This window comes from Rhinolophus ferrumequinum, chromosome 3 (genome assembly GCF_004115265.2).
Source record: "Rhinolophus ferrumequinum isolate MPI-CBG mRhiFer1 chromosome 3, mRhiFer1_v1.p, whole genome shotgun sequence".
Classification (NCBI taxonomy): domain Eukaryota; kingdom Metazoa; phylum Chordata; class Mammalia; order Chiroptera; family Rhinolophidae; genus Rhinolophus; species Rhinolophus ferrumequinum.
The window spans coordinates 89,023,042-89,043,797 of NC_046286.1; the positions used below are offsets into that span (position 1 = coordinate 89,023,042).

The window sequence follows — 20,756 nt, forward strand, 5'->3', positions numbered from 1 at the left end:
TAGATTTCTTCCATGTTTATGGTCCTTACTTCTGTATGCTTCAGTCTGTACCTTCCAAATTCTCCTTTCAAATAGTATCTTTCTAGGCCTATTAAACATTTGATATACCTACATTATTGGGGTAAATAGTCTGTTGCTCATCAGTTCTTCTTATTTGGAATCCAGATCATTGTCTGAACTTTTCTCATGTCGTTTATTAGTTCTTCTTTTATTTTTTCAGCTAGTTTCGCATATTATAGATTAATAATTTGTCTCCTTGTCTTTTAAACACTTTTCTTTTAAGTTTTTTTCCCCTAGTTTCCTTTATCCTATAAAATAAAGTTCTTAAAAGTTGTTAATTAATAAGGCTCCCCCACACTTTTTGATCTTGCCCTAACCTCAGCATTTTTGCCCAGTTTTATTCGGCTTAACTGTTTGATTCTGTATTTAAATTTATTATCTCAATGACATTTTATATTCTACTTTGAGAAATATTACTGAAGTCTGTGCCAGGTGTAATATTAAATGCCTGTAATATGGAGGTGAAAAGACACAGGCCCTGCCCTCTAAGCAGTTATAGTTTTTTGAGCAGGGCAAATCTTATTCAATCTATATTTTAGTCATTCATGTATATTATTACTTCCTTAAATGAGTTTTTAATAGATATGATCAAGTAGGGCAAATGAGATTACTTATAAAAATGAGTAATTTTTATAAGTAATTTTATTGTATTTAATAAATAAATAAAATGAAATAAAATGAAAATGAAAAAGAAACTTTCACCTTTTATTATTCTTCAACTTTTTATTATACTGAGGTCTAAATCAAGTAAATTTGAAAAATACTTTACCATAGCTGTGCATTTTTAGGAATGAGATTTATTCACTGGGGAGAGATTTGCAGTAAGGTGGCAACTCTTTAAATTCAGCATACAGTTAGCTCTTTGAAGGACTTTTAAATCTTCAAAGATGTATCGTCTTAAATATTTCATATGATTGTATCAATGTTTTATTCCTTTCTAGGACCATCAGAACCGGTTGGAAAAATTTGACGGGAATGTTGCTCACATAAGTACTTGGCTTTATCAAGCTGAAGCTCTCTTGGATGAGATTGAAAAAAAACCAGCAAGTAAACAGGAAGAAATTGTGAAGGTAACGAACGCAGAGATCAGTACCACCTCTCAGAGTGGCAGGTTTTGCTGTCGTCTTTTCCCCTGTGGAACGTGTCAGGTTACTGTGCACACGTTCTTCCCATGCAGTAGATTCATTAACTTTTATTTTGGTGGGCGAAACTGAAGTCTTGAATGAGTCTTAATATATGAACAGCTTACTCAAGTTGATTGTGTTGAAACCCTTTATTAAGAATCACAAACCTTTATTTAAACTACCTTGAATTCTGAGTTAGCATTGCGTCTCCTGTTTGTTTTTGATTTTTCCCATGTGTTAATTTTGTGTTTTCTTACAATTAGCGTTTACTCTCTGAGCTGGATGATGCCAGCCTCCAAGTTGAGAAAGTCCGCGATCGAGCCGAGGTTTTGATGAAAGCTCGTGGAGGCTCAAGCAAGGAGCTTGTAGAGCCAAAATTAGCTGAACTTAATAGAAACTTTGAAAAGGTGTCTCAACACATCAAAAGTGCCGAAGTGAGTGATTATATTTTTATATAAAACCATTTTTCATGTAATTGTGTATCTAAATGATAGACGGTTGATTATATGGCATATACATCAAAAATTTTGAAACTAAATTTTTCTTTGAATGGAGCATGTGTTCTTATTTATGATTTTGCATATGAAGGAGAAAAAATATGAAATGAGTATTGAAGAAAACCACCCAGTCAAGAGAAGTTTTCAGAATCTCCACTGAATGTTAAAATTGACTAAAATAATGAGACTAATTCCCAGGCTAGGCATGAATATTAAACTCAATATTTTGTAGACATACTTTATACACTCGTGCACACTATATACTTGTGAAATTGTTTTTGTGTTTTACATGTTGACACATTGCAAGTAATTTCACAATTTAGACCTAGTACAGAAATCTACTACCTGGTTTTATAAATTTGAAAAAGGGCCTTATATATATAAATAAGAGAATAATAAATAAGAGCATTCCGAGAAAACTATTTATTTATGCTTCCATATTTCAATTTTTCTCCATGTGTATATCTTTTCTCATTCTCTTTCTTCTTACCCTTGTTTCGTGAGGGGAAGAAATGCAACATTTTATTATACGGTGTTCTCAAGGCGGGGCATGTGGTTTGTGCTCAGTAATAATGTTTTTATTTCATGAAAATATTTTGAAGATTTGCTGGGGAAAAAACCGAAACAAAACCACATAGCAGACATTGGAATTTATTCAAACCAAAGGTGTGCATTCTGACAGAGGATTTTGAGTATTTTAGGATCTCGAATATGGCCATATGATGGCATGTTTTAGTTAATTCCACCTCTAGAGGGTTGTGTATTGAAATTATTTAGGAGGAACGATCCTCTCTTTTTGCAGGGAGTAAATATTGTCTAACTCTGCTTTAATTTGAAATATGACATAATAGACCAACCTATCTTTCATAGCGTGTGAATATATTTAGATTAGTCACAATGGAAGACAAACAAAAGTCTTGCTTTAACTTTTGTCTTCCTTAGCCTTGACCTTACCTTATCTCCTGACTCATGCTCATTTATTTTTTTCAATAGCTGTATGGGAGATTTTTCTTGGCATAAAAGAGTAATATATGAGACATAGGGATGGAGTGAGAGAGAGTGCAAACAAACAAAATTATCATTGTCCCCATAAATAATCTCTGTTAACATTTTGGCATACATGTCTATTCTTACTCATATGTACATGATATTAAAATATCACAGATTTTATATTGTTTTATATATTCTCCTTTGACATGGTTTTTAAAGACTATGGAGTATTCTATTACATAATCTGTTATAATTTTCTAACTCAGTGTTTCCACTTTTATTGTGCTTTTATAAATACTGCTTTGTTAAAATATTTTTATGCATTTCTTTTTGTTCATCTCTTAATATGCCTTTAGGATCAATTCTTAGAGTTCCTTGAAACTGTTGCAAAAGTTGTCTACATAAATACTGTTAAATAGATTTTCTGAAGAGTCCTACAGAAAGTTTGGGCCAGTTTATACTTTCACAATCAGAGTATCAGAGTGCTAGTTTTCCCATGTTCAGCCAATACTGCATGTCATTTTCCTGCACAGTATTTGGTTTTATTAAAGTTGTTACATTGAGTTTAGTCACATACATGTAAAGTCTTTCTAAACATATATTGTCTGAAAATACTGCATTGAAAACTATGCATTTCTTTGAATTTTGAGTTATCAAAATCCAAGGGGAATTCTGGGGAAAGGTAACTGGAAGACTTTCTTTGGGATGTACGTGTACTTGGTGCTGACCCTTCTTTTTGTCTGTGGCCATGGCAGGGATGGCTTTTGGATCAAGGTACCGTTTCTTCCTGTGCTCACTTATGGTCTTAGAATCCTTCACATAACATTCGAGGCCACCACAGTCATTTGCATACTACTTCACATCCCTTTCTTAGATTTGGGAGAAAATGGGTAATTTAGAGAAGCCCTCATTGGTGAAATCATTGCTGTATGAGTGAATTAAAGTCAATTCAAACAAATGCTATTTCTCTCTTGACATGCCATCCCTCTTATTAATGATGGAAGATCAAGTTAAGAATATTGTTTCAAAGAACACTTTTCCTTCTACAGTTGCTAATTGGCCAAGAACCATTATCATACCAATGTCTGGACACCACTGAATCATTTGAAACTGACGCGCCTTTCTCTGACTTGGAAAAATTAGAAAATGACATAGAAAATATGTTCAAAGTTATGGAAAAACACTTGGAAACCAATAATGAAGATGAAAAGGTTGGTTCAAGGAGATTCTCAAAACTGGTGTACTCACTTTTTTTCGCTGTTAATTATATTTTTACATTAATGTTTTTTACCCAAATGTCTGCCACACATGACAGAACAGATCCAAATGTGATCTTCTGATGAGTGTCAGTGTAAGATTTGCTACATGATTTATATGATGCTTTAAAAAAAGAGACACTGTACTTTCTGAGGAAAGGTAGTATTACCTTAATGCTATCTATCTTCCGCTAAACTAGCATTCTTTATGAGCTATTTTAAGTTCAAATATAAAATATGTCAAGACACATGAATTTTTATTGTATATAATTCAGATGAACATATCTTGACTTATACTTTATAGCTTAGTTCTCCTATTTGGGTACTGATAGTAAGTGACCCTATGCATTTTTCTTCTGAGCAAATGTTTTCCTTTTAAACATTCAGATGGATGAGGAGAGAGCCCAGATTGAGGAAGTTCTACAAAGAGGAGAACAAATGTTACATCAACCTATGGAGGATAATAAGAAAGAAAAGATCCGTTTGCAGTTACTACTTTTGCACACAAGATACAACAAAACTAAGGTATTGTTGTGGGAGAGTCTCTGTCCACTTACGTCAATAACTATTCAACCCTGTCATTCAGATGTTTGATGTTGTATTCATGGACACCCCAAAACAAACCATTGGGAATACTGTCTCCTTCTCCTTTTTAGTATGTATTGCTAGATATGTTTATATTTCTGGATGGGGCAAGTGTCAAAGAAAATAGTAACATAAAACATCTCTTGGTTTTCTGGTAATGTACTAAACCTTTAAAGGGATCTATCCCTTTTGGTTATGGCTTGCTCCTTTGGGTCTGTATTTCATATGTAGAAGTCTTGACTACGTTAAAAAAAATTCTAGTTTACAAATAACCTAATTTGTGAAATTGACAAACTATGATTTAGATTCTAGAAAAAGCTGCGCTGCCAGATCCCTTTTCAGTGGCCATCTTCCCAGCTGCATTATAAATGTGCTGGTTTTCCCCAGAGGTCTGTCCTTGTTATAAATACATGCAGACATCTAGATTAAAGACCATGTTATTGAGTCAATGATTTTAGGCTTGAGTCTTGGTTTCACTTAGGAATTGTAACTGTTTTCAGGACTACTAACTCAGGGAACATGTATTTATGATCGTTTTGCTATCATCTTTGCATTTACAGAGGAATGTCATCTTTTAGAGTATCGTTTTCAATGTAGGCACATATGAGGTGTGATCAAAAGATATGGTGAACGTTTAAATAAAAAAATGTATTACAGTAAAAGACACATTGCAACTAACCCCCCTCAGAAAACTCTCCCTCACTTTGAACACACTTATCCTATCGTTCTTGCCACTTTCTGAAGCAGTTCTGGAAGTCCTCTTTTATGAGTGTCTTTAGTTGCACTGTCATGGCTGCCTCAATATCGTCAATCAATTCAAAACACTTTCCTTTTATGGTCATTTTGACTTTGGGGAAGAGCCAGAAGTTGCACGGTGCCAGATCCAGTGAATAAGGTGGATGAAGACACACCGTAATGTTTTTATTTGACAGAAATTTCCATATACCAGAAGCAATGTGTGACATAGAACATTTTCATGATGGAGAATGAAGTAAAGACACTCATGAAAGAGGACTTCCAGAACTGCTTCAGAAAGTGGCAAGAACAATGGGATAAATGTGTTCAAAGTGAGGGGAAGTATTTTGAGGGGGATTAATGGCAATGTGTCTTTCACAGTAATACATTTTTTTTTTTTTTACTTAAACATTCACCATATGTTTTGATCACACCTCATAGTGAAAGTGTCAAGGAAGCTACCTTAATTCATCAGTAGATGAGCTGTGGCTATTTGCAAGTAGTAGACAGCATTTAATAAATTACGGCCATCTAGGAGTGAAAGTCTTAACTCCTTGAGGACTAGTGGCCCATCCCAGAGAACATTTTATTATTTACAAAGCTCTGATTAGGACACAGAAAATACTATTATTAGGGCAAATAAGTAGTCCACTCTGCCTAGCTTAATTTTGTCTAAATTTAGCATGTTAAGACCTATTGTCTTATTTAGGATATTCATGTTCTGTAATATTGTCCTCAAAGGTTAAGATTATATTGAAACTCCCATTGAATTTCTATGTTACAGATACATGTTTACTTTACTTATGTTTTCAATAGTGAGGCCCAAAAGTGTTTAATCTGTGAGATTTTATAAATAGGTAAAATGATAATGGTATTAAAATGTTTTATTTTATACAGAACTTTATGATTTGCAGCATATTCTCATTTCCTCAATAAAATAGAAAAGGACCTGTTATGTTTTCCTGTTTGCTAAATGAGTTCAGGTGGCATAGGTGAAACCGCTCAAGCATTAATTTATTTATATTGTTTAAGAGCAGGAGACAGATAAAAATTAGAATAGAGATTGTTAAGGGTTTATATATAGCAAAGCAGGGTAAAAATATAAAAAATTAAAACTTAGCTTTTAAATTTGGTTTTAGGGCATTGAACTTCTGCACAAAAGTCTTGTTATTTATTTTTTTTTTTTCAATTTTCTATTATTCCTTGTGGGGATATTTTAAAAGGTGTGCGTTATTATTATTTTTAATGTTTTTCTAGGCAGTCCCTATTCAACAGAGGAGAACAGGTCAACTAGCTTCTGGAATTAAATCATCACCGCTCCCTACAGATTATTTGGTTGAAATTAACAAAGTTCTACTTTCCATGGATGATGTTGAATTATCACTTAATATTCCAGAGCTAAGCACTGCTGTCTATGAAGACTTCTCTTTTCAGGAAGATTCTCTGAAGGTAAATCTCCAGGCAGTGTATCAGAATAGCCACATTTAAAGTAGAAATAACGCAACAAATTCGTCAGTGTGCCTACTGATATGATATATAACTTAAAATTTGTGCCGAGGAATTAATAATGTGTATGAATAATAAACCTTTCTTGTATCCACCAATGAAATATTATTTTTAAAAATTTAATTTTTTAAAAGTAGGTATGATTTTCAAGTTATTAATTCTTTGCACCATTCGAGACATTTTTTTAAATCAAACACATGCACAAACCATATTCCTTTCTTATAAACTTGATTGTCAGTTGATGTGTAATGTCAGCATTCACCTTGCCACCTATAAGGATTTAAGATTGGCCAATGGCTGGGGTATGGGATGGCATGCTGGTTGTAAGTTAATTAGGGATCTGGAAGTTTTTAATTAATTCACAGAAGTATTAAATATCGTCAAGGCTTTTTCAGATAATCTGATTGCTCTCGTGTAAAGTCACAATAAAATGGCTGACAGATTTGATAGCTTTGATAGTTTGATAGCTCATTTCTGTCATTTTAATTAGCATTATTAGATATTTGAAAATATAAATAATTTTAGCTTCAAAGACTTCATTACCATTATAGAATATTATTGAAGCTTTTTATATGTTATGTACAAATGCCACTTGGAACACCTGTGATGATTTTTTTCCACCATTGGGATATTATGTATCATTTCTCACACCTTGACCAATACAGGGTGTTATTTTTTTTGATTTCTAGATTTTTGTTGTTGCGTTGTATGAGTTCCTTATACATTTTGGTTATTAGCCCCTTATTGGAAGCATTGTTTGCAAAAATCTTCTCCCATTTGGTTGGTAGCCTCTTTGTTTTGTTGATGGTTTCTTTTGCTGTGCAGAAGCTGTTTAGTTTGATATAGTCCCATTTATTTATTTCAGCTTTTACTTCCCTTGCCTTTGGGGTCAAATTCATAAAATCCTTTTTGAACCCAAGGTCCGTGATTTCAGTACCTATGCTTTCTTCTCTGCAGTGTCTAGTTTTTTAAAGCAACAATTATTATGTCTCATTATATTTTAAATAAGTGTTATACAACCTAGTTTTTTGGTCTGTAATTTCATTCTTTTTATCTCTTTGCTGGATGTTGTTAATGTCTGACAATATATTTGTAGAATGTCAAAGACCAACTGGACAAACTCGGAGAGCAGATTGCAGTCATTCATGAAAAACAACCAGATGTTATCCTCGAAGCATCTGGGCCTGAAGCCATTCAGATCCGGGATACACTTTCTCAGTTGAATGCAAAATGGGACAGAATCAATAGGATGTACAATGATCGTAAAGGGTACGTGTAAATTAAATTAATATTTAATTTAAAAAGGCCATGACAAAGGTCATTACTTGAAGATTAATGAGAATATGTCTAACATCCTTATAATAGGTCCTGTTTAATTGTGAATAAGTGTAGTTCCTTAAAGAAGGAGGAAAGAGATCACATACAGATGATCATTTGCAACACAACATGTTAATAATTAAAGGAAGCACTTTTAATTTTTCATATCTAAATAGTGTCTATTTTCTTTAAAAAACTTAAAAAGGATTTTCATTCATGTTCACTTTGTGTATGCACTTGATGATTAATGTGAGTGGAGAACAGAGACAGGTACAGATAATTGGAATCCATGTATAACTCCAAACCCGTTTTAAAAATAACCTTCTGTTTAATAGAATGCTTTTGAGCCTCCTTCTTTCTAGATTTTGATTGACCTGGGCTATTAATAGGTAGAAATGAAAAAATGATAAGATTTTTGCAAGTAACTGGATAAGTAATGGAAAGACAAATAAGATGTGAAATACCCCAATATAAAGTACCATGTAAGAGGAAAGTTAATACAGAAAAACACGTTGATAAACTTTAGAGACATACACAAAACAACAAGGCATCATGTTCTTCATTTGTTTGTTTGTTTGTTTGTGTTTTAGCTTACATATTTTATGTGGTTATACTGTCTTTGAAAATATAACTTTTAATGGCCTTTTGGTATATTCCTTTGTATGGATTTTTAAATTTATCTCTGTACATTTAAAGAATATCATTTCATGTATCTCTTTATACATACTTCTGACTTTAATTAGATTTAATTATTAGTTGAAGACTATATGTTTGAAAAATGATATTTTAGGGCTCTGGATTGCATCATGAAATTGATTATATCCTTGCCAGCAGTATATCAGTATATGCAGAAGTATCCTTCTTACTGAACCCTTGTTAGCATTGACAGGCCATTTTTTTTTTTTTTTAAGACCGTTGTCAATTGTGTAATGATGGGTTACATATCAATTTTATTTTCACTTTTTTGATTATCAGTGAGATTTCAATATTCTTACATATTGTCCACAGTGTTATTTTTTCTGTTAGTTGTTCGGTCCTGTTCTTTGCTCCCTTTTCTATTATGGCATTACTCTGTACTTATTAATTTGCAAAAGCTTTTTTCTACATTAAGGATATTAACCATTCATATGTTTGTTTATTGCTTAATTGTTCACAGCTTTTCATGTGCCCTTTATTTTGGTTTGATGGTGTTTCTGACGTCTAGAAGTTGTAATTTTACGTAGATATTACAAGTCTTTTCCTTTGTGATTTCAGTTTGTTTATATGCATATAAGTTACCTGTTCACTGTGAGATTATTTAAATATTTATATATGTTTAAAAAATAATGTTGTTTTATTTAAAATTTACATTTAATAACCACTTGAATTTTATTTTGATACATGTTTTGTGTCAGTGGTTCTTTACACTGACTCTTCAGTATCAATAATAGGGTTCACGCATCTCAACTTTTTAAATACTCTTCAGATCATTTTTTTTTGTGCAGCCGGAGTTAAGAATAATCTGTTCTATTTTGCTTTATTTTTCTTAAATGAACAACCAATTTTCTCATTATTTTTGTTGACTAACATAGTTCTTCCGTTTTGTTGTTGATACTTCCTTGATCATAATTTTAATGCAATCCTATCTTACATTTATTTAATTTTGCTAATTCTGCCTTATCAAACCAGCAGTTTTCATTTAATAACATAACATTTTAATTTTAAAGTATTCTTATAAAAGTTTTTCATCCAGTACAGTAAGTTTTATCTTATTATAACTTTAAAATTAATATTCTTTTTCTACATTTGTTCTTTCAATAAGATTTTAGTCATTTCAATCACTTTGTAAAAATATGATCAATTTGAAACGAAGTCGTTCTCTCATTGGTTGATTCCTTTTCTGTGTCCTCAGTAGAAGTTTGAAGGTTTGTCTACACCTTTTTCCAAAGGACTATTACTCTTGGTAGTTTTGTGCCTTTTTTTGTTTGTTATTATAGAGTTGGTATATGGTAGCTTTCTTCTGCATTCTGTGTGTGTGTGTGTAAAATTGATTTAATTAGACTTTTTCATTATACATTTGTATATGATGATAACTTTTTCTTTTAAAAAAAATTATCCTATTTGCATACATGCCTCTGGCTAATGTGGTAGAACTTCAAGAACATTGTTGATTAGTAATGTTGATTGCAGACATCCGTGCCATTTTCTTGTTTATAAAAATGTTACCTTTTAGAAAACAATATATTGCATGGGGGTTTTCAAAATTCTCAGCACTTGACCATATTCTCTTATGTTAGAAAATTCTCCTCTATCATTTCTTTTATCATTTTGGATTCTTTGTTTACTTGATTACATTTGATAGAAAGTTATCTCTCTTATTCTGTTTGTCCCAGCAGTTGGATATATTAATTGATTTTGTTGGTATTGCTATTCCTAATTTTTGCTTTGTTTTTCTCTCCCAACCTTAGTACCTATCCTAAAATATTTATTTTTCTCCATCCCTATTTATCTACTTTTTACAAGCAATAAGTTGCTTTCTATTCTGTTCTTTTTCATAAAGCATCAAGGCCATGGTAAATGTCCTATGCTTTCATGGTTTCAGTTATCAGTCAGAATCGTGCTAGGGTGACCACCATGTCCATTTGTCTACCAGGTCTCTGTGCTGTTTTGCCTACAAAACTTTTCAAGCTTTGTTGGCCAATAGTAAAAGTAAAATAAATTCCATGAAAAGAAAACAGATCATCTCTCTTTGAGAACTCCTTTATGCCTACTTTGCAATGGTTCATGGCATTAGCTTTCTTATTTTTCTAAATAAGCAATTTTAGAGCCATGTTAGACAAATAATGGAGCTCCTTTTTCCCTGTCAGAGTTCTTCCCTTTCTTTAAGCCTATTATTTCTTTCTTCTTATTTTGGATCCTTGGATCCTCATGTATCTTCTGTACTAAGAACGTCTCCTCAGTTATGTATCCGCTGTATCTTCTTTGCTGGCCCTCACTGCTGTGTGAACAAAGTTCAGACTTCTCAGGTAGAGCTTAGAAGCTTTTTAACAGTGTTCTCTAGATGGCCTACATTCTAATACTTTGTACATAGTGTTCAAAAAAAGTTTTCTTCACTCATTTCATATAAACTTGAGTCAAATTTTTTTGCTTTCTCTACTGTCCCAGTTTTTGATTCTTACTCAGAATTCCATCTTCTACCAGAATAGTGGTTTATCTTAATTTCATCAGGCATTCTTTTCCCATCATTTAACAAGTTTTTGAAATTCAATTTTATCATAAGAAGACTTCACCCATTCATCAAGGTCCAAAGTTGTCTAGTATAAAACAGTAGACAGGGCCTTATTAAACAGTGCATAGTGTTATGCTGGGGACAATGCAGGAGGCCATGTTGGGGACACTGCGAGGGAAGGCTTTTTGGAGATTGTGAAGTTAGTCAGGTGAAGGAATAGAGGGAATGCAGCATTCATAAGGTCATAGACAAGAGAGAGTGTGGTGCTTCTGAGGAATTGAAAATAGTCCCGTAGAGCTTGAACTCATAGCAGAGAGAGTAAACCAGAAAGGTCTACAGGGACCGTATCAGAAGGACCTTGTGTATCATGTTAAGTAGTTTGTGATTTACTCTGAGAACATCAGGGAGCCTTGGCAGTATTTTTACCAGGGGGATGACAGTCTGCTGATTGTAGAATGGATTAGTAGAGCACAAAACTGAGAGCCAGGAGATGCATCTGTGCTTGAGACATGCTGGTAACTTGATTAGAAAAGTGGCTGTGGAAGTGGAAACGAGGGGAGAATTTGAGAATTAAATTGTTGAATCAATAAAATCTGAGTTTGGTGGGGCGTTGGAGTAAGGAAGAAGGAAGAGTCAAAAATGAGCCCCAAGTCTTTGGTTGAGGACGTAGGTCGGTGATGGTACCACTGCTAGAGACTGGAAACCTAGGTGGTGAGATGAGTATGTGGCGGAAGGTAACAAGGCCAGTTGGAATATGAGAGACAGCAGATTTACATGTTTCTAGTTCAAATCCAATCTAAGGCTGGCGTAAGGCTTGCACCTTGAGTCCTTTGACTCTCTGGAAGGCCAGAGCCCTTCACAATTCTGTGCTGTTGGATTCAGACAGGAGGTGATGGCTTTGCAAATTCTACCTGAACATGGCTCTCCTTTTTTTCTTTTTTTTGTTTTTTTCATTTTTACAACTCTTTCCTAGACTATTTAATCTAGACTGCTTAGATTTACTTGAAATTCATGTTCTGTTATGACGGTAATGATATTTACTAGGTTTAATGTGACATTTCTCAAAGTCTTTAGATTTTTGGAGCAGCCTTTCTAGCAACATTTTCTATTCATTACTGCAGCATCTCAGAAGTCAACATTTGTGTCTGTTATTTAATTACTGCACATTTTTATAAGCAGTAATGAAGATTGTCTTAATATCTTTTGGCAGTGTTTTGTTTGAAGTGCTCTTGTATTTCTCATGCCCAGTAGAATGTTGCTTCCCTGTGGGCACTCAACAAATATTAACTGAATTTTCAAACTGATTTTTATGGAAGAAGGAAATATAAACAGTTATTTAGGAGTTAGCAATGGTAGGGACCATTTTATTTTATTTTTTAAAATAAAAATTTTTTTATTATATAAAGTAAACATTTCATTAACATTATGAAAACCTCAGAGATAATTTTCTAAACCTCTCCTAGCACTGCTAGTTTAAACAAAAGACGGCAGTAAATTCTTTAGGATCCTAATCCAACAAAGCTTTTCCTTTTTATACTTATTTTGTGTTCCAAATATGACAAGCACTGGAGTTTGACTTCATCTTATTTCTGAAGGAGTTAGGTTTGGATGGATCTTGAGAATATCATGCTAAGTGAAGTAAGTCTGATGGAAAAGGACAAGAGCCATGTGATTTCACTGATATGTGGGATATAAACCAGAAAGCAATAAATGAACCAACAAAAACAAACCAAGTCACAGACAAAGATAATAGTACAGTGGTGACCAGAGGAGAAGAGCGGTGGGGGCAGGGTAAAGAGGGTGAAGGGGTTCAAATTTATGCTGACAGGGGGAGACTAGACTTTGCGTGGTGGTGAACATACAACACAATATACTGATGATGTGTTACAGAATTGTATACCTGAAACTTATATAATGTTATTAACCAAGGCCACCCCAATAAACTTATTAAATAAAAAAAAAAATAACAGAGTTAGGTTTAACTAGACATCTCCATAGTCCTTTGTCTTATTGCCTAACCTGGGCTTTGCAGGTCTTTCCATATTGTGCTATGTTCAGGTGAATGGAACACTTTGGATTAGTCTGCACAGAGTGTGTTAGTCTGCTAGGGCTGCCATAATAAAATAGTACAGACAAGATTGCTTAAACAACAGACATTTGTTCTCCCTCGGTTCTAGAGGCTGGAAGTCCAAGAGCAAGGTGCCGGCAGGGTTAATTGTTGGTGAGGCCTCTCTTACTGTCTGGCGGATGGTCGCCTTCTCCGTGTCCTTATATGACCTTTTCTCTGTGCTTGTGCAGACACAGAGAAATACAGAGGATACCAAAAAAATGTATACACATTTTAAGAAAGAAAAATAAAAGCTGTATTAAAATTGTAATACAATGAATGTCGTGAGCATTCCGTTGATTAACTCCATCTTTTGAGCGAACGTCATACTGCACGTTGCTACCGTAATTCAATTCAATTTTGAAAAGTAATACATAGACAACACCTCTGGTGTCTCTTCCTCTTGTCATTAGGACAATAGTCCTAGGGGTTAGGGCCCCACCCTCATGACTTCATTTGTAAAATGATCACCGTAAAGGCCCCATCTCCAAAAAGTTGCTTTGGGGGTTAGGGCTTTAACATATGAATTTTGGGGGACACAATTCAGTCCATCACGCAGAGATAATGAAGTGAAAGGAAATTTTGAAGTGTTTTGGGCTTTCTGGTTTTGTTCTACCCGGGAACTAAGTGTCCTGGAAGTAAAACACCACGTTTTTTTTTCCTAAGAGAGCAGTCATGAATCATATTTTACATTTTGTGGTATTTGAAATGTTAAGTGTTCAAAGTTGGGTGGGTTAACTGCCTGCGCTGATCAATCTTGACTTTCCCAGCCTGAGAAGGCTGTCTTTTCAGTTAATAAGCTGCCTGGTGTGTGCAGGTATGTACGTGAGAAAGAGGGAGGAAGGACGGGGTGTGGGCTGATTGTTTCGCACTTGATGTAATGCATGTTTCTCTAAAAGGAATCATTAACTGTAATCCACTATGAAAACTAATCCTGTAGAGCAGTGAGCAGTGAATTCACTCATTTGTGGCTGTCCATTTAAATGAGTTTTGAATTTCCTTCTTCGAAAAATTGGTTCTAGACAGCCCATTTTATTTTGTTTCTTGTCCTCTAGTTATTTTGATAGGGCTGTGGAAGAATGGAGACAGTTCCATTGTGACCTTAATGACCTCACACAGTGGATAACAGAAGCTGAAGAATTACTGGCTGATACCTTTGCTCCAGATGGTGGCCTGGACTTAGAGAAAGCCAGGATACATCAGCAGGTGAGGGCTTTCCATCAGCGAATGGGGATCTGCTGAAAAGGTGGCATGTTCATCTAGTATGTGGCATTTAAGACAGATTTCGAAAGCAGAGGCTAAATATATTAATTTTTCAGGAGTATATAGACAATCTGTAATTTGTGTTCCAGTTCTAGTTTCAAAGGTATAAGAAAAATTGCTTATTTATAGTTTTTAATTAGGATTTTAAAGAAATTTAAAAATATTGTTTTGTGGCTAAAACAAAAAACAATTTTATTTTTAAAATTTTATATTCAGAATAACATTTGTAAAATTTTGTGCCCCAGACTTTATTAAGGACAGAAGCATATCAGCATACCTCACCTCTGTTTTCTGTACTTAAACATTTAGGCATCTTATTTCCTCTTTTATGGATAATTATCATAAAAGTTAATTATTCTTGAGTTGTATCAGGGCAGCTGCTCATGTAAGTCTAATTCAGTCTTGGAAAATATAACAGTAACTAAATCAGGTCTTTAAAAATACAGGTTGAAAGCAAGAAAAATTTCAATTTACCATTGTTAAAAATATTTCCTCTTTCATTAAACTTGACACTATATTTAGTATAGAATGTTCATGAAGAGTTAGTGAATGCTTTTTTTTCTCATATACTTGTTAATGCATTTTCTTACTTTTAGAGTTATAGAGAAGTGCTTAAATTTTACTTTAAAATAATCTCTTTTAAATCTGTTGCTTAAAAATTTACAAACCAGTGAAGCAATGTCTCAGTAAAATGCACTTTGAGGTTTACTTATATGTGGCAGGACATAAGGGTGTATGGGTTTATTTTTCTTCTTAAGAGATGCTTTCAAGCACATATTTCTAGATAAGAATCCACTTTAATCAAACATGATGGATGCTTATGCTTCAATGTTGTAAACAGCTGTTATTTATTTTATATTATTTGTCCTGTTTCACTGTATTTGGACTGATGACATTCATCAGAGTAGGTTAGATTTCAAAATAGATTTTATTAAGTGTGTTCATTGAAATGTAACTAAATTGTTTTTAAAATACCTTCTTCATGAACATAAAATATCCTTCCAGGACTTTGTTCCTCTAATCCTTAAATTGACTCCATGGTACCGGTGGGGATCCATCTCATCAGAACAGGTTAGTTTAGCAGTAGAATTAATCTTGGATTGTACTCTGTTATAGGAACTCGAAGAGGGGATCAGCAGCCACCAGCCCAGTTTTGCAGCACTAAACAGAACTGGGGACATGATTGTCCAGAAACTGTCCCCCACCGATGGAAGCTTCTTGAAAGACAAGCTCGCAGGTTTAAACCAGCGCTGGAGTGCAATCATTGCAGATGTGAAGGCTCGGCGGCCAAGGTGATTAAGACACAACAACTTCAGGGCAGAGGGGTAAAATTATTTTGGACAGAGCCTTTTTAAGATACTCTCAGATGAGTTCAAAGTTCTCTCATTGTCTGATATTACAATAGGAGTTTGACTGTCACTTAAGACCGCCACTGTCCATATTCTGCATTTTCAGAACATTGTCCTTTATTTTCAGGCAGTCCATAAGGTCTCACTTTTCTATGCAGGGATCTTATGTGTATAAATGCCTTATTACTTTTATTTCTGCTTATTATGATACGGTGACCATGTGGCAGGAACTCGAAGTAGTTGAAAGAAGATTCTGGACTTTCAGTCTGAAGATGTGGGTTCAGGGTCAAGCGTCTCACTTGCTAATTTCCTGACTGGGCCTTGGGGTCTTCACTAGATCGTTCTTAGTGTCAAAGGGTGCACTGCACCCAGATACAATACCAGTGCGTTGTAGATAACACGGTTTCTCTTCTAGACAATACAATAAATGTGATGTATTATTGTTTGTTTTTATGTCAAATTATGTTACAATGCCCCGGATTTTATTAGGGTGGATTCTGGTTCTAAACATGTTTGCCAGGGAATATAATACTCTATATTATACATATTATTTTACATATTACTTTAAAATTATTTTAAGTTATTTTTTTTGAGATGGTCAATATTTAATGATTTCTACTTTGCTTAATACATTCCATCTCATAAATGACCTTTTTTGGGGAGTTAATGGTAGTTTTCCGTTAAAAAATTGCAGATATGTTTTTCCTGCTAATTTTAACTCTGTAGATGCCGTATTATTTTAATGATAAGCTATTATTTTGTTAAAGGCTAATCTTTTTCAAGTCCAATAAAGGCGTACCTTGGGGATACTGTGGGTTCAGTTCCAGACCACTGCAAAAAAGCAAATATCGTACTAAAGCAAGTCACACAATTTTTTTGGTTTCTCAGTGCATGTAAAAGTTATATTTACACTACAGTATAGTCTAAGTGCAATAGCATTATGTCTAAAAAAACCAACTGACATACCTTAATTAAAACATACTATATTCCTAATGAATGCTAACCATCTAAACCTTCAGTGAATCATAATCTTTTTGTTGGTGGAAGGTCTTACCTTCAATTTGTAATACAATGCCGTATCTGTGAAACACATTAAAGTGAAGCACAATAAAAACGAGGTATGCCTATATTATAACATAAAATATTCAAGTATGAGTATTTGATGTTTGGCTGCTTTTTATAAAATAACATCATCTATTTTTTTTTTGTATTTTGGTGAGAGGCAAATAATAGTTTGTGTGTTTTGGCTGAGAGATTGCCACGTGGCAGAGATAGTATTTGGCACCTTGTACATATTGCCTCACTTAATCCTCACAGCTACTTTCTGAGGGGACTGTTAGGCCCATTGCACAGCTTTGGAAACAGAGGCTCAGAGAGGAGAGGTTATATAACTTGTTCAGGCTCTCACAGAAAGTGATGGTGCTTAAGCTCTCAAATACTGTGCTGTGCAAACTTGGAAGACCACAGAGCTCTCTGGCCGAGTTTCCTCCTCTGTAAATGAGAACTGTGGTGTCTTCTCAGAGGAGTGTCATGAAGATAAAATAAAATAGTGTTTGTAAAAAGCATATGCCCTAACTACTCATAGTAAACACTTAAAATATCTAGTTCTTATAATAGGAAGTTAACCTAGAACTTATTCCCCAAGCATGCCATTGCTGAATTTTGCCAATGATTTATCGATTGATTTAATCAATATTTATTGAGTCTTGTGTTTGGCACTGAGGATACAGATATAACTAAGGACTAAGAAGAAGAAAATAATTAAAGGGAAAAAAATGCTATGGTGTGATTAAAGAACACATCGTTAGGAAGGTACAGTGTTGTCCCAGAGGCAGGGGTGGTGGGCCGTGGAATTGAGGCATCACCGGGGAAGGATCCAGAAAGTGCGTTTTGAAGCATTTATAGCCATTTCCCATACATACCTCCTAGGGACGGTCTTCTAGGGAACAGAAGAACAGGCGAAGGTGGGAGGCATGAAATAGTATGGCCAGGTAAGAGATCTGCAAAAGTTAGATGGAGAGGAAGGTTCAGGGACCAGGGCCAGGATAGGATTGGAAGCTGAGGTCCCATAGGATTTTCTATGCCATCCTGATGAATATGCATGGAGAATCCTTCTAGCTTGAAGATGATCTGTCTCCCAGTAGTCATAAGGAAAAAGATACACACCTGCTGGCATGGTATTAGCAATAAATGCAGAAATTTCCCTAAAGATTTTTCAGTAGATCTCTGTGGAGCGTGGGTAATTATTGCTCACAGAACTAATAATGTGAAACCAATACATATTTTACTGTTTTTTTTTTTTAAGAAGAGAAACAAATAATGAATCTTCTCTGACATCTTATATTTTAACTAAAGCAGTATTTATTTTCATAAATTTATGTTTAACTTCGCTTCGTGTTGTCACTTATCATAAATTGGGGCCACCTTGGAAATTTAAGACCTTATATGTGTACCATTATCAGAGTCAGAGAGAAAGCACCCAGTTTCATCTGTTTTTGTATTGCGTGCCTATAGTTCAGTACTTGCACAGTTCAGCAACTTACGGTCTTATTCCTTAATGAGCAATTGTTATCTACTGTTTGAGCATGAATTTGCAACTTGTTTTTATTCTTAGGGATAACATTGAAAAATATAGATATTATTTAGCTAGTTTGCAGGTGAAAATCTTGTGTGACTCACACATGTCTTATTGAAATTACTTGATAAAATTAGTTTCCTTCATAGATATATTTTCAAAATACTAAGTTAGTCATCATTATTAAACATGGAAATTTGAATTCCAACATTTTTTTTTTTTGGAAACACAAGGTATGTAATAATATTTTAGGTGTTTTCAAAAGTTATTTTACTTAAATACTCTTCGATACAAAGGGTAAATTACCTGTTTTGGTATGGGTAGTCTTAACAATTAGTACTGTTGCTCGATTTATTTATGTTTTTAATTTTGAAGCCATGCTCTCTCCTGATGGATACTTAAAAATGAAAACTTGTGATTTTTCCGGCGATTTTCATTCTTTTTTTAAATATTACTGATTATTAAATATATGTGTTTATTTTGCATTTTATTATACATATGCCACGATTTAGGCATTTTTGTGATTAAAAAGACAAAGTCATAGACATAAAAATGTAAATTCTTATTAAGGATGACACAATGTAATTCATTAAAAATTGTATTCTATTTTTAAATCAGTAGCTAGTAGTAGGAGCTATAAAAATAATGATACCACCACCAAGCTCTAAATAGCTTTCAAACCCTTTTTAAAAAATACATGGTTTGGTTTGTCATATAAATTCAAATCATATTCCCATCTTCTGACAGATGGTTTATATATTTATAAATGTTATTCTTACATTTAAAAAATCTAAGGTAGTTTTTTTTTATACTCACATAACGATTTGTTTTTCTATATCTTTTAAAACTTTTGCTTTGTATTTTCTAGATCTCTTTTTATAACTTGGCTATATTCATAAATAATAGCTAGTTTAGTGAAGTCCAAATTTGCATTTTTCTTGTATTTTCTAATACTTGTAAAAATTTTTCATTCTCAGTATCTTGCTCTGTTCTTATTTATTTCTTATGAATAAACTAGAGTAATAGCTGCCACCAATGTGAATAATATGTTACATAATGATGTCTCCAAGGAATACTCAAAGAGAATTATGTGTTTTTTCTTATTATTTTAGATAAAGACATTTTTCATGTTATTTTAAATCCATTGTGTTGTACAATGGTATCTAGCTGTCAAAAACATCTTTTGTATTCAATTTCTATGTAATTTTTCATAATGAGAGAAGATAACATTCTTTAGTTTCAATTTTTTTTTAATTTAATGAATGAAGAATTTTTCTTCCATTTCAGATAATCTTTAGTATTGCAGAATATGTACATTACTATTAACACATTTAAGTACATGTTAAAATAATTATTAGGAGTTATTTCTTTCGTGGTGTATATAGTCTGGATATACAAAGTAAATATGTAATGTTCTATTAATACCTAACTGAACAATTTTTCTCAGTATTTTTAAATAATATATTCTTTTAGGCTAAAAGGAGAAAGTAAGCAAGTGATGGAATATAGAAAAAGACTAGATGAGATTGTCTGTTGGTTAACAAAGGCTGAGAATACTGTGCTAAAGAGATCCACCACCGAGCTGGAAGAAAACCTGAAAGAATTAACAGTAAGTGGTTGGTCTCTATATTTGCCAACACTTTTTGTTGCCCGGACATTTGCACTAAAAATAAGGTAAACTATTAGAAGAAGAAAAGGGGAAGAAACTGTGTACTTTGTGGCATATGTGGTGACCTTTAAAGAGGAATATCTTTTTTTTTTTTTTTAAGATCAGCTATAATTTTGTTCATGCCAAAGTAAGGCTTTACTCACACAAAGATAATAAATTATGTGGTTTTAGTATTAGACCAAAAGTTTTTAGGATATTTTAAACTGACTTCATCATTTTAGAATATAATATTGCTGTGAAGTATAGTTTTTGCTTTTAGGTTTAGAAGATAATTACTGATGACTATTTATAACATTGAATTTTATAGAAACTCAAGAAAACTCTAAGTGATGTGAGAGTAACCCAGCATAGTTTACTCTAGGCTTATATGATTTATTAATTAAATGTATTCATGAAATTTTTTGTTGTTGATCTGCAACCAACAAGAATTGGTTATAGTTGTATATATATACTATATATAAAAATACCTATATAGATATGTAAACATACCCAAATATCCATACATTTTTATATAC

At 33.5% G+C, this 20,756-nt stretch overlaps 1 protein-coding gene across 10 annotated transcripts in view; it reads left to right on the top strand.

Annotated features, from left to right (window-relative positions):
* The window catches only part of UTRN (utrophin), a 460,160-nt gene that overhangs the window by 180,025 nt on the left and 259,379 nt on the right, over positions 1–20,756 (top strand). For all 10 annotated transcript variants that reach the window (XM_033093589.1, XM_033093581.1, XM_033093608.1 and 7 more), the window contains 9 exons: positions 1,002–1,130; positions 1,448–1,618; positions 3,721–3,882; positions 4,315–4,452; positions 6,505–6,696; positions 7,850–8,022; positions 14,441–14,591; positions 15,765–15,940; positions 20,046–20,181. In XM_033093589.1, coding sequence (XP_032949480.1) covers positions 1,002–1,130; positions 1,448–1,618; positions 3,721–3,882; positions 4,315–4,452; positions 6,505–6,696; positions 7,850–8,022; positions 14,441–14,591; positions 15,765–15,940; positions 20,046–20,181 — 1,428 coding nt within the window. The remainder of the gene's footprint in view (positions 1–1,001; positions 1,131–1,447; positions 1,619–3,720; positions 3,883–4,314; positions 4,453–6,504; positions 6,697–7,849; positions 8,023–14,440; positions 14,592–15,764; positions 15,941–20,045; positions 20,182–20,756) is intronic.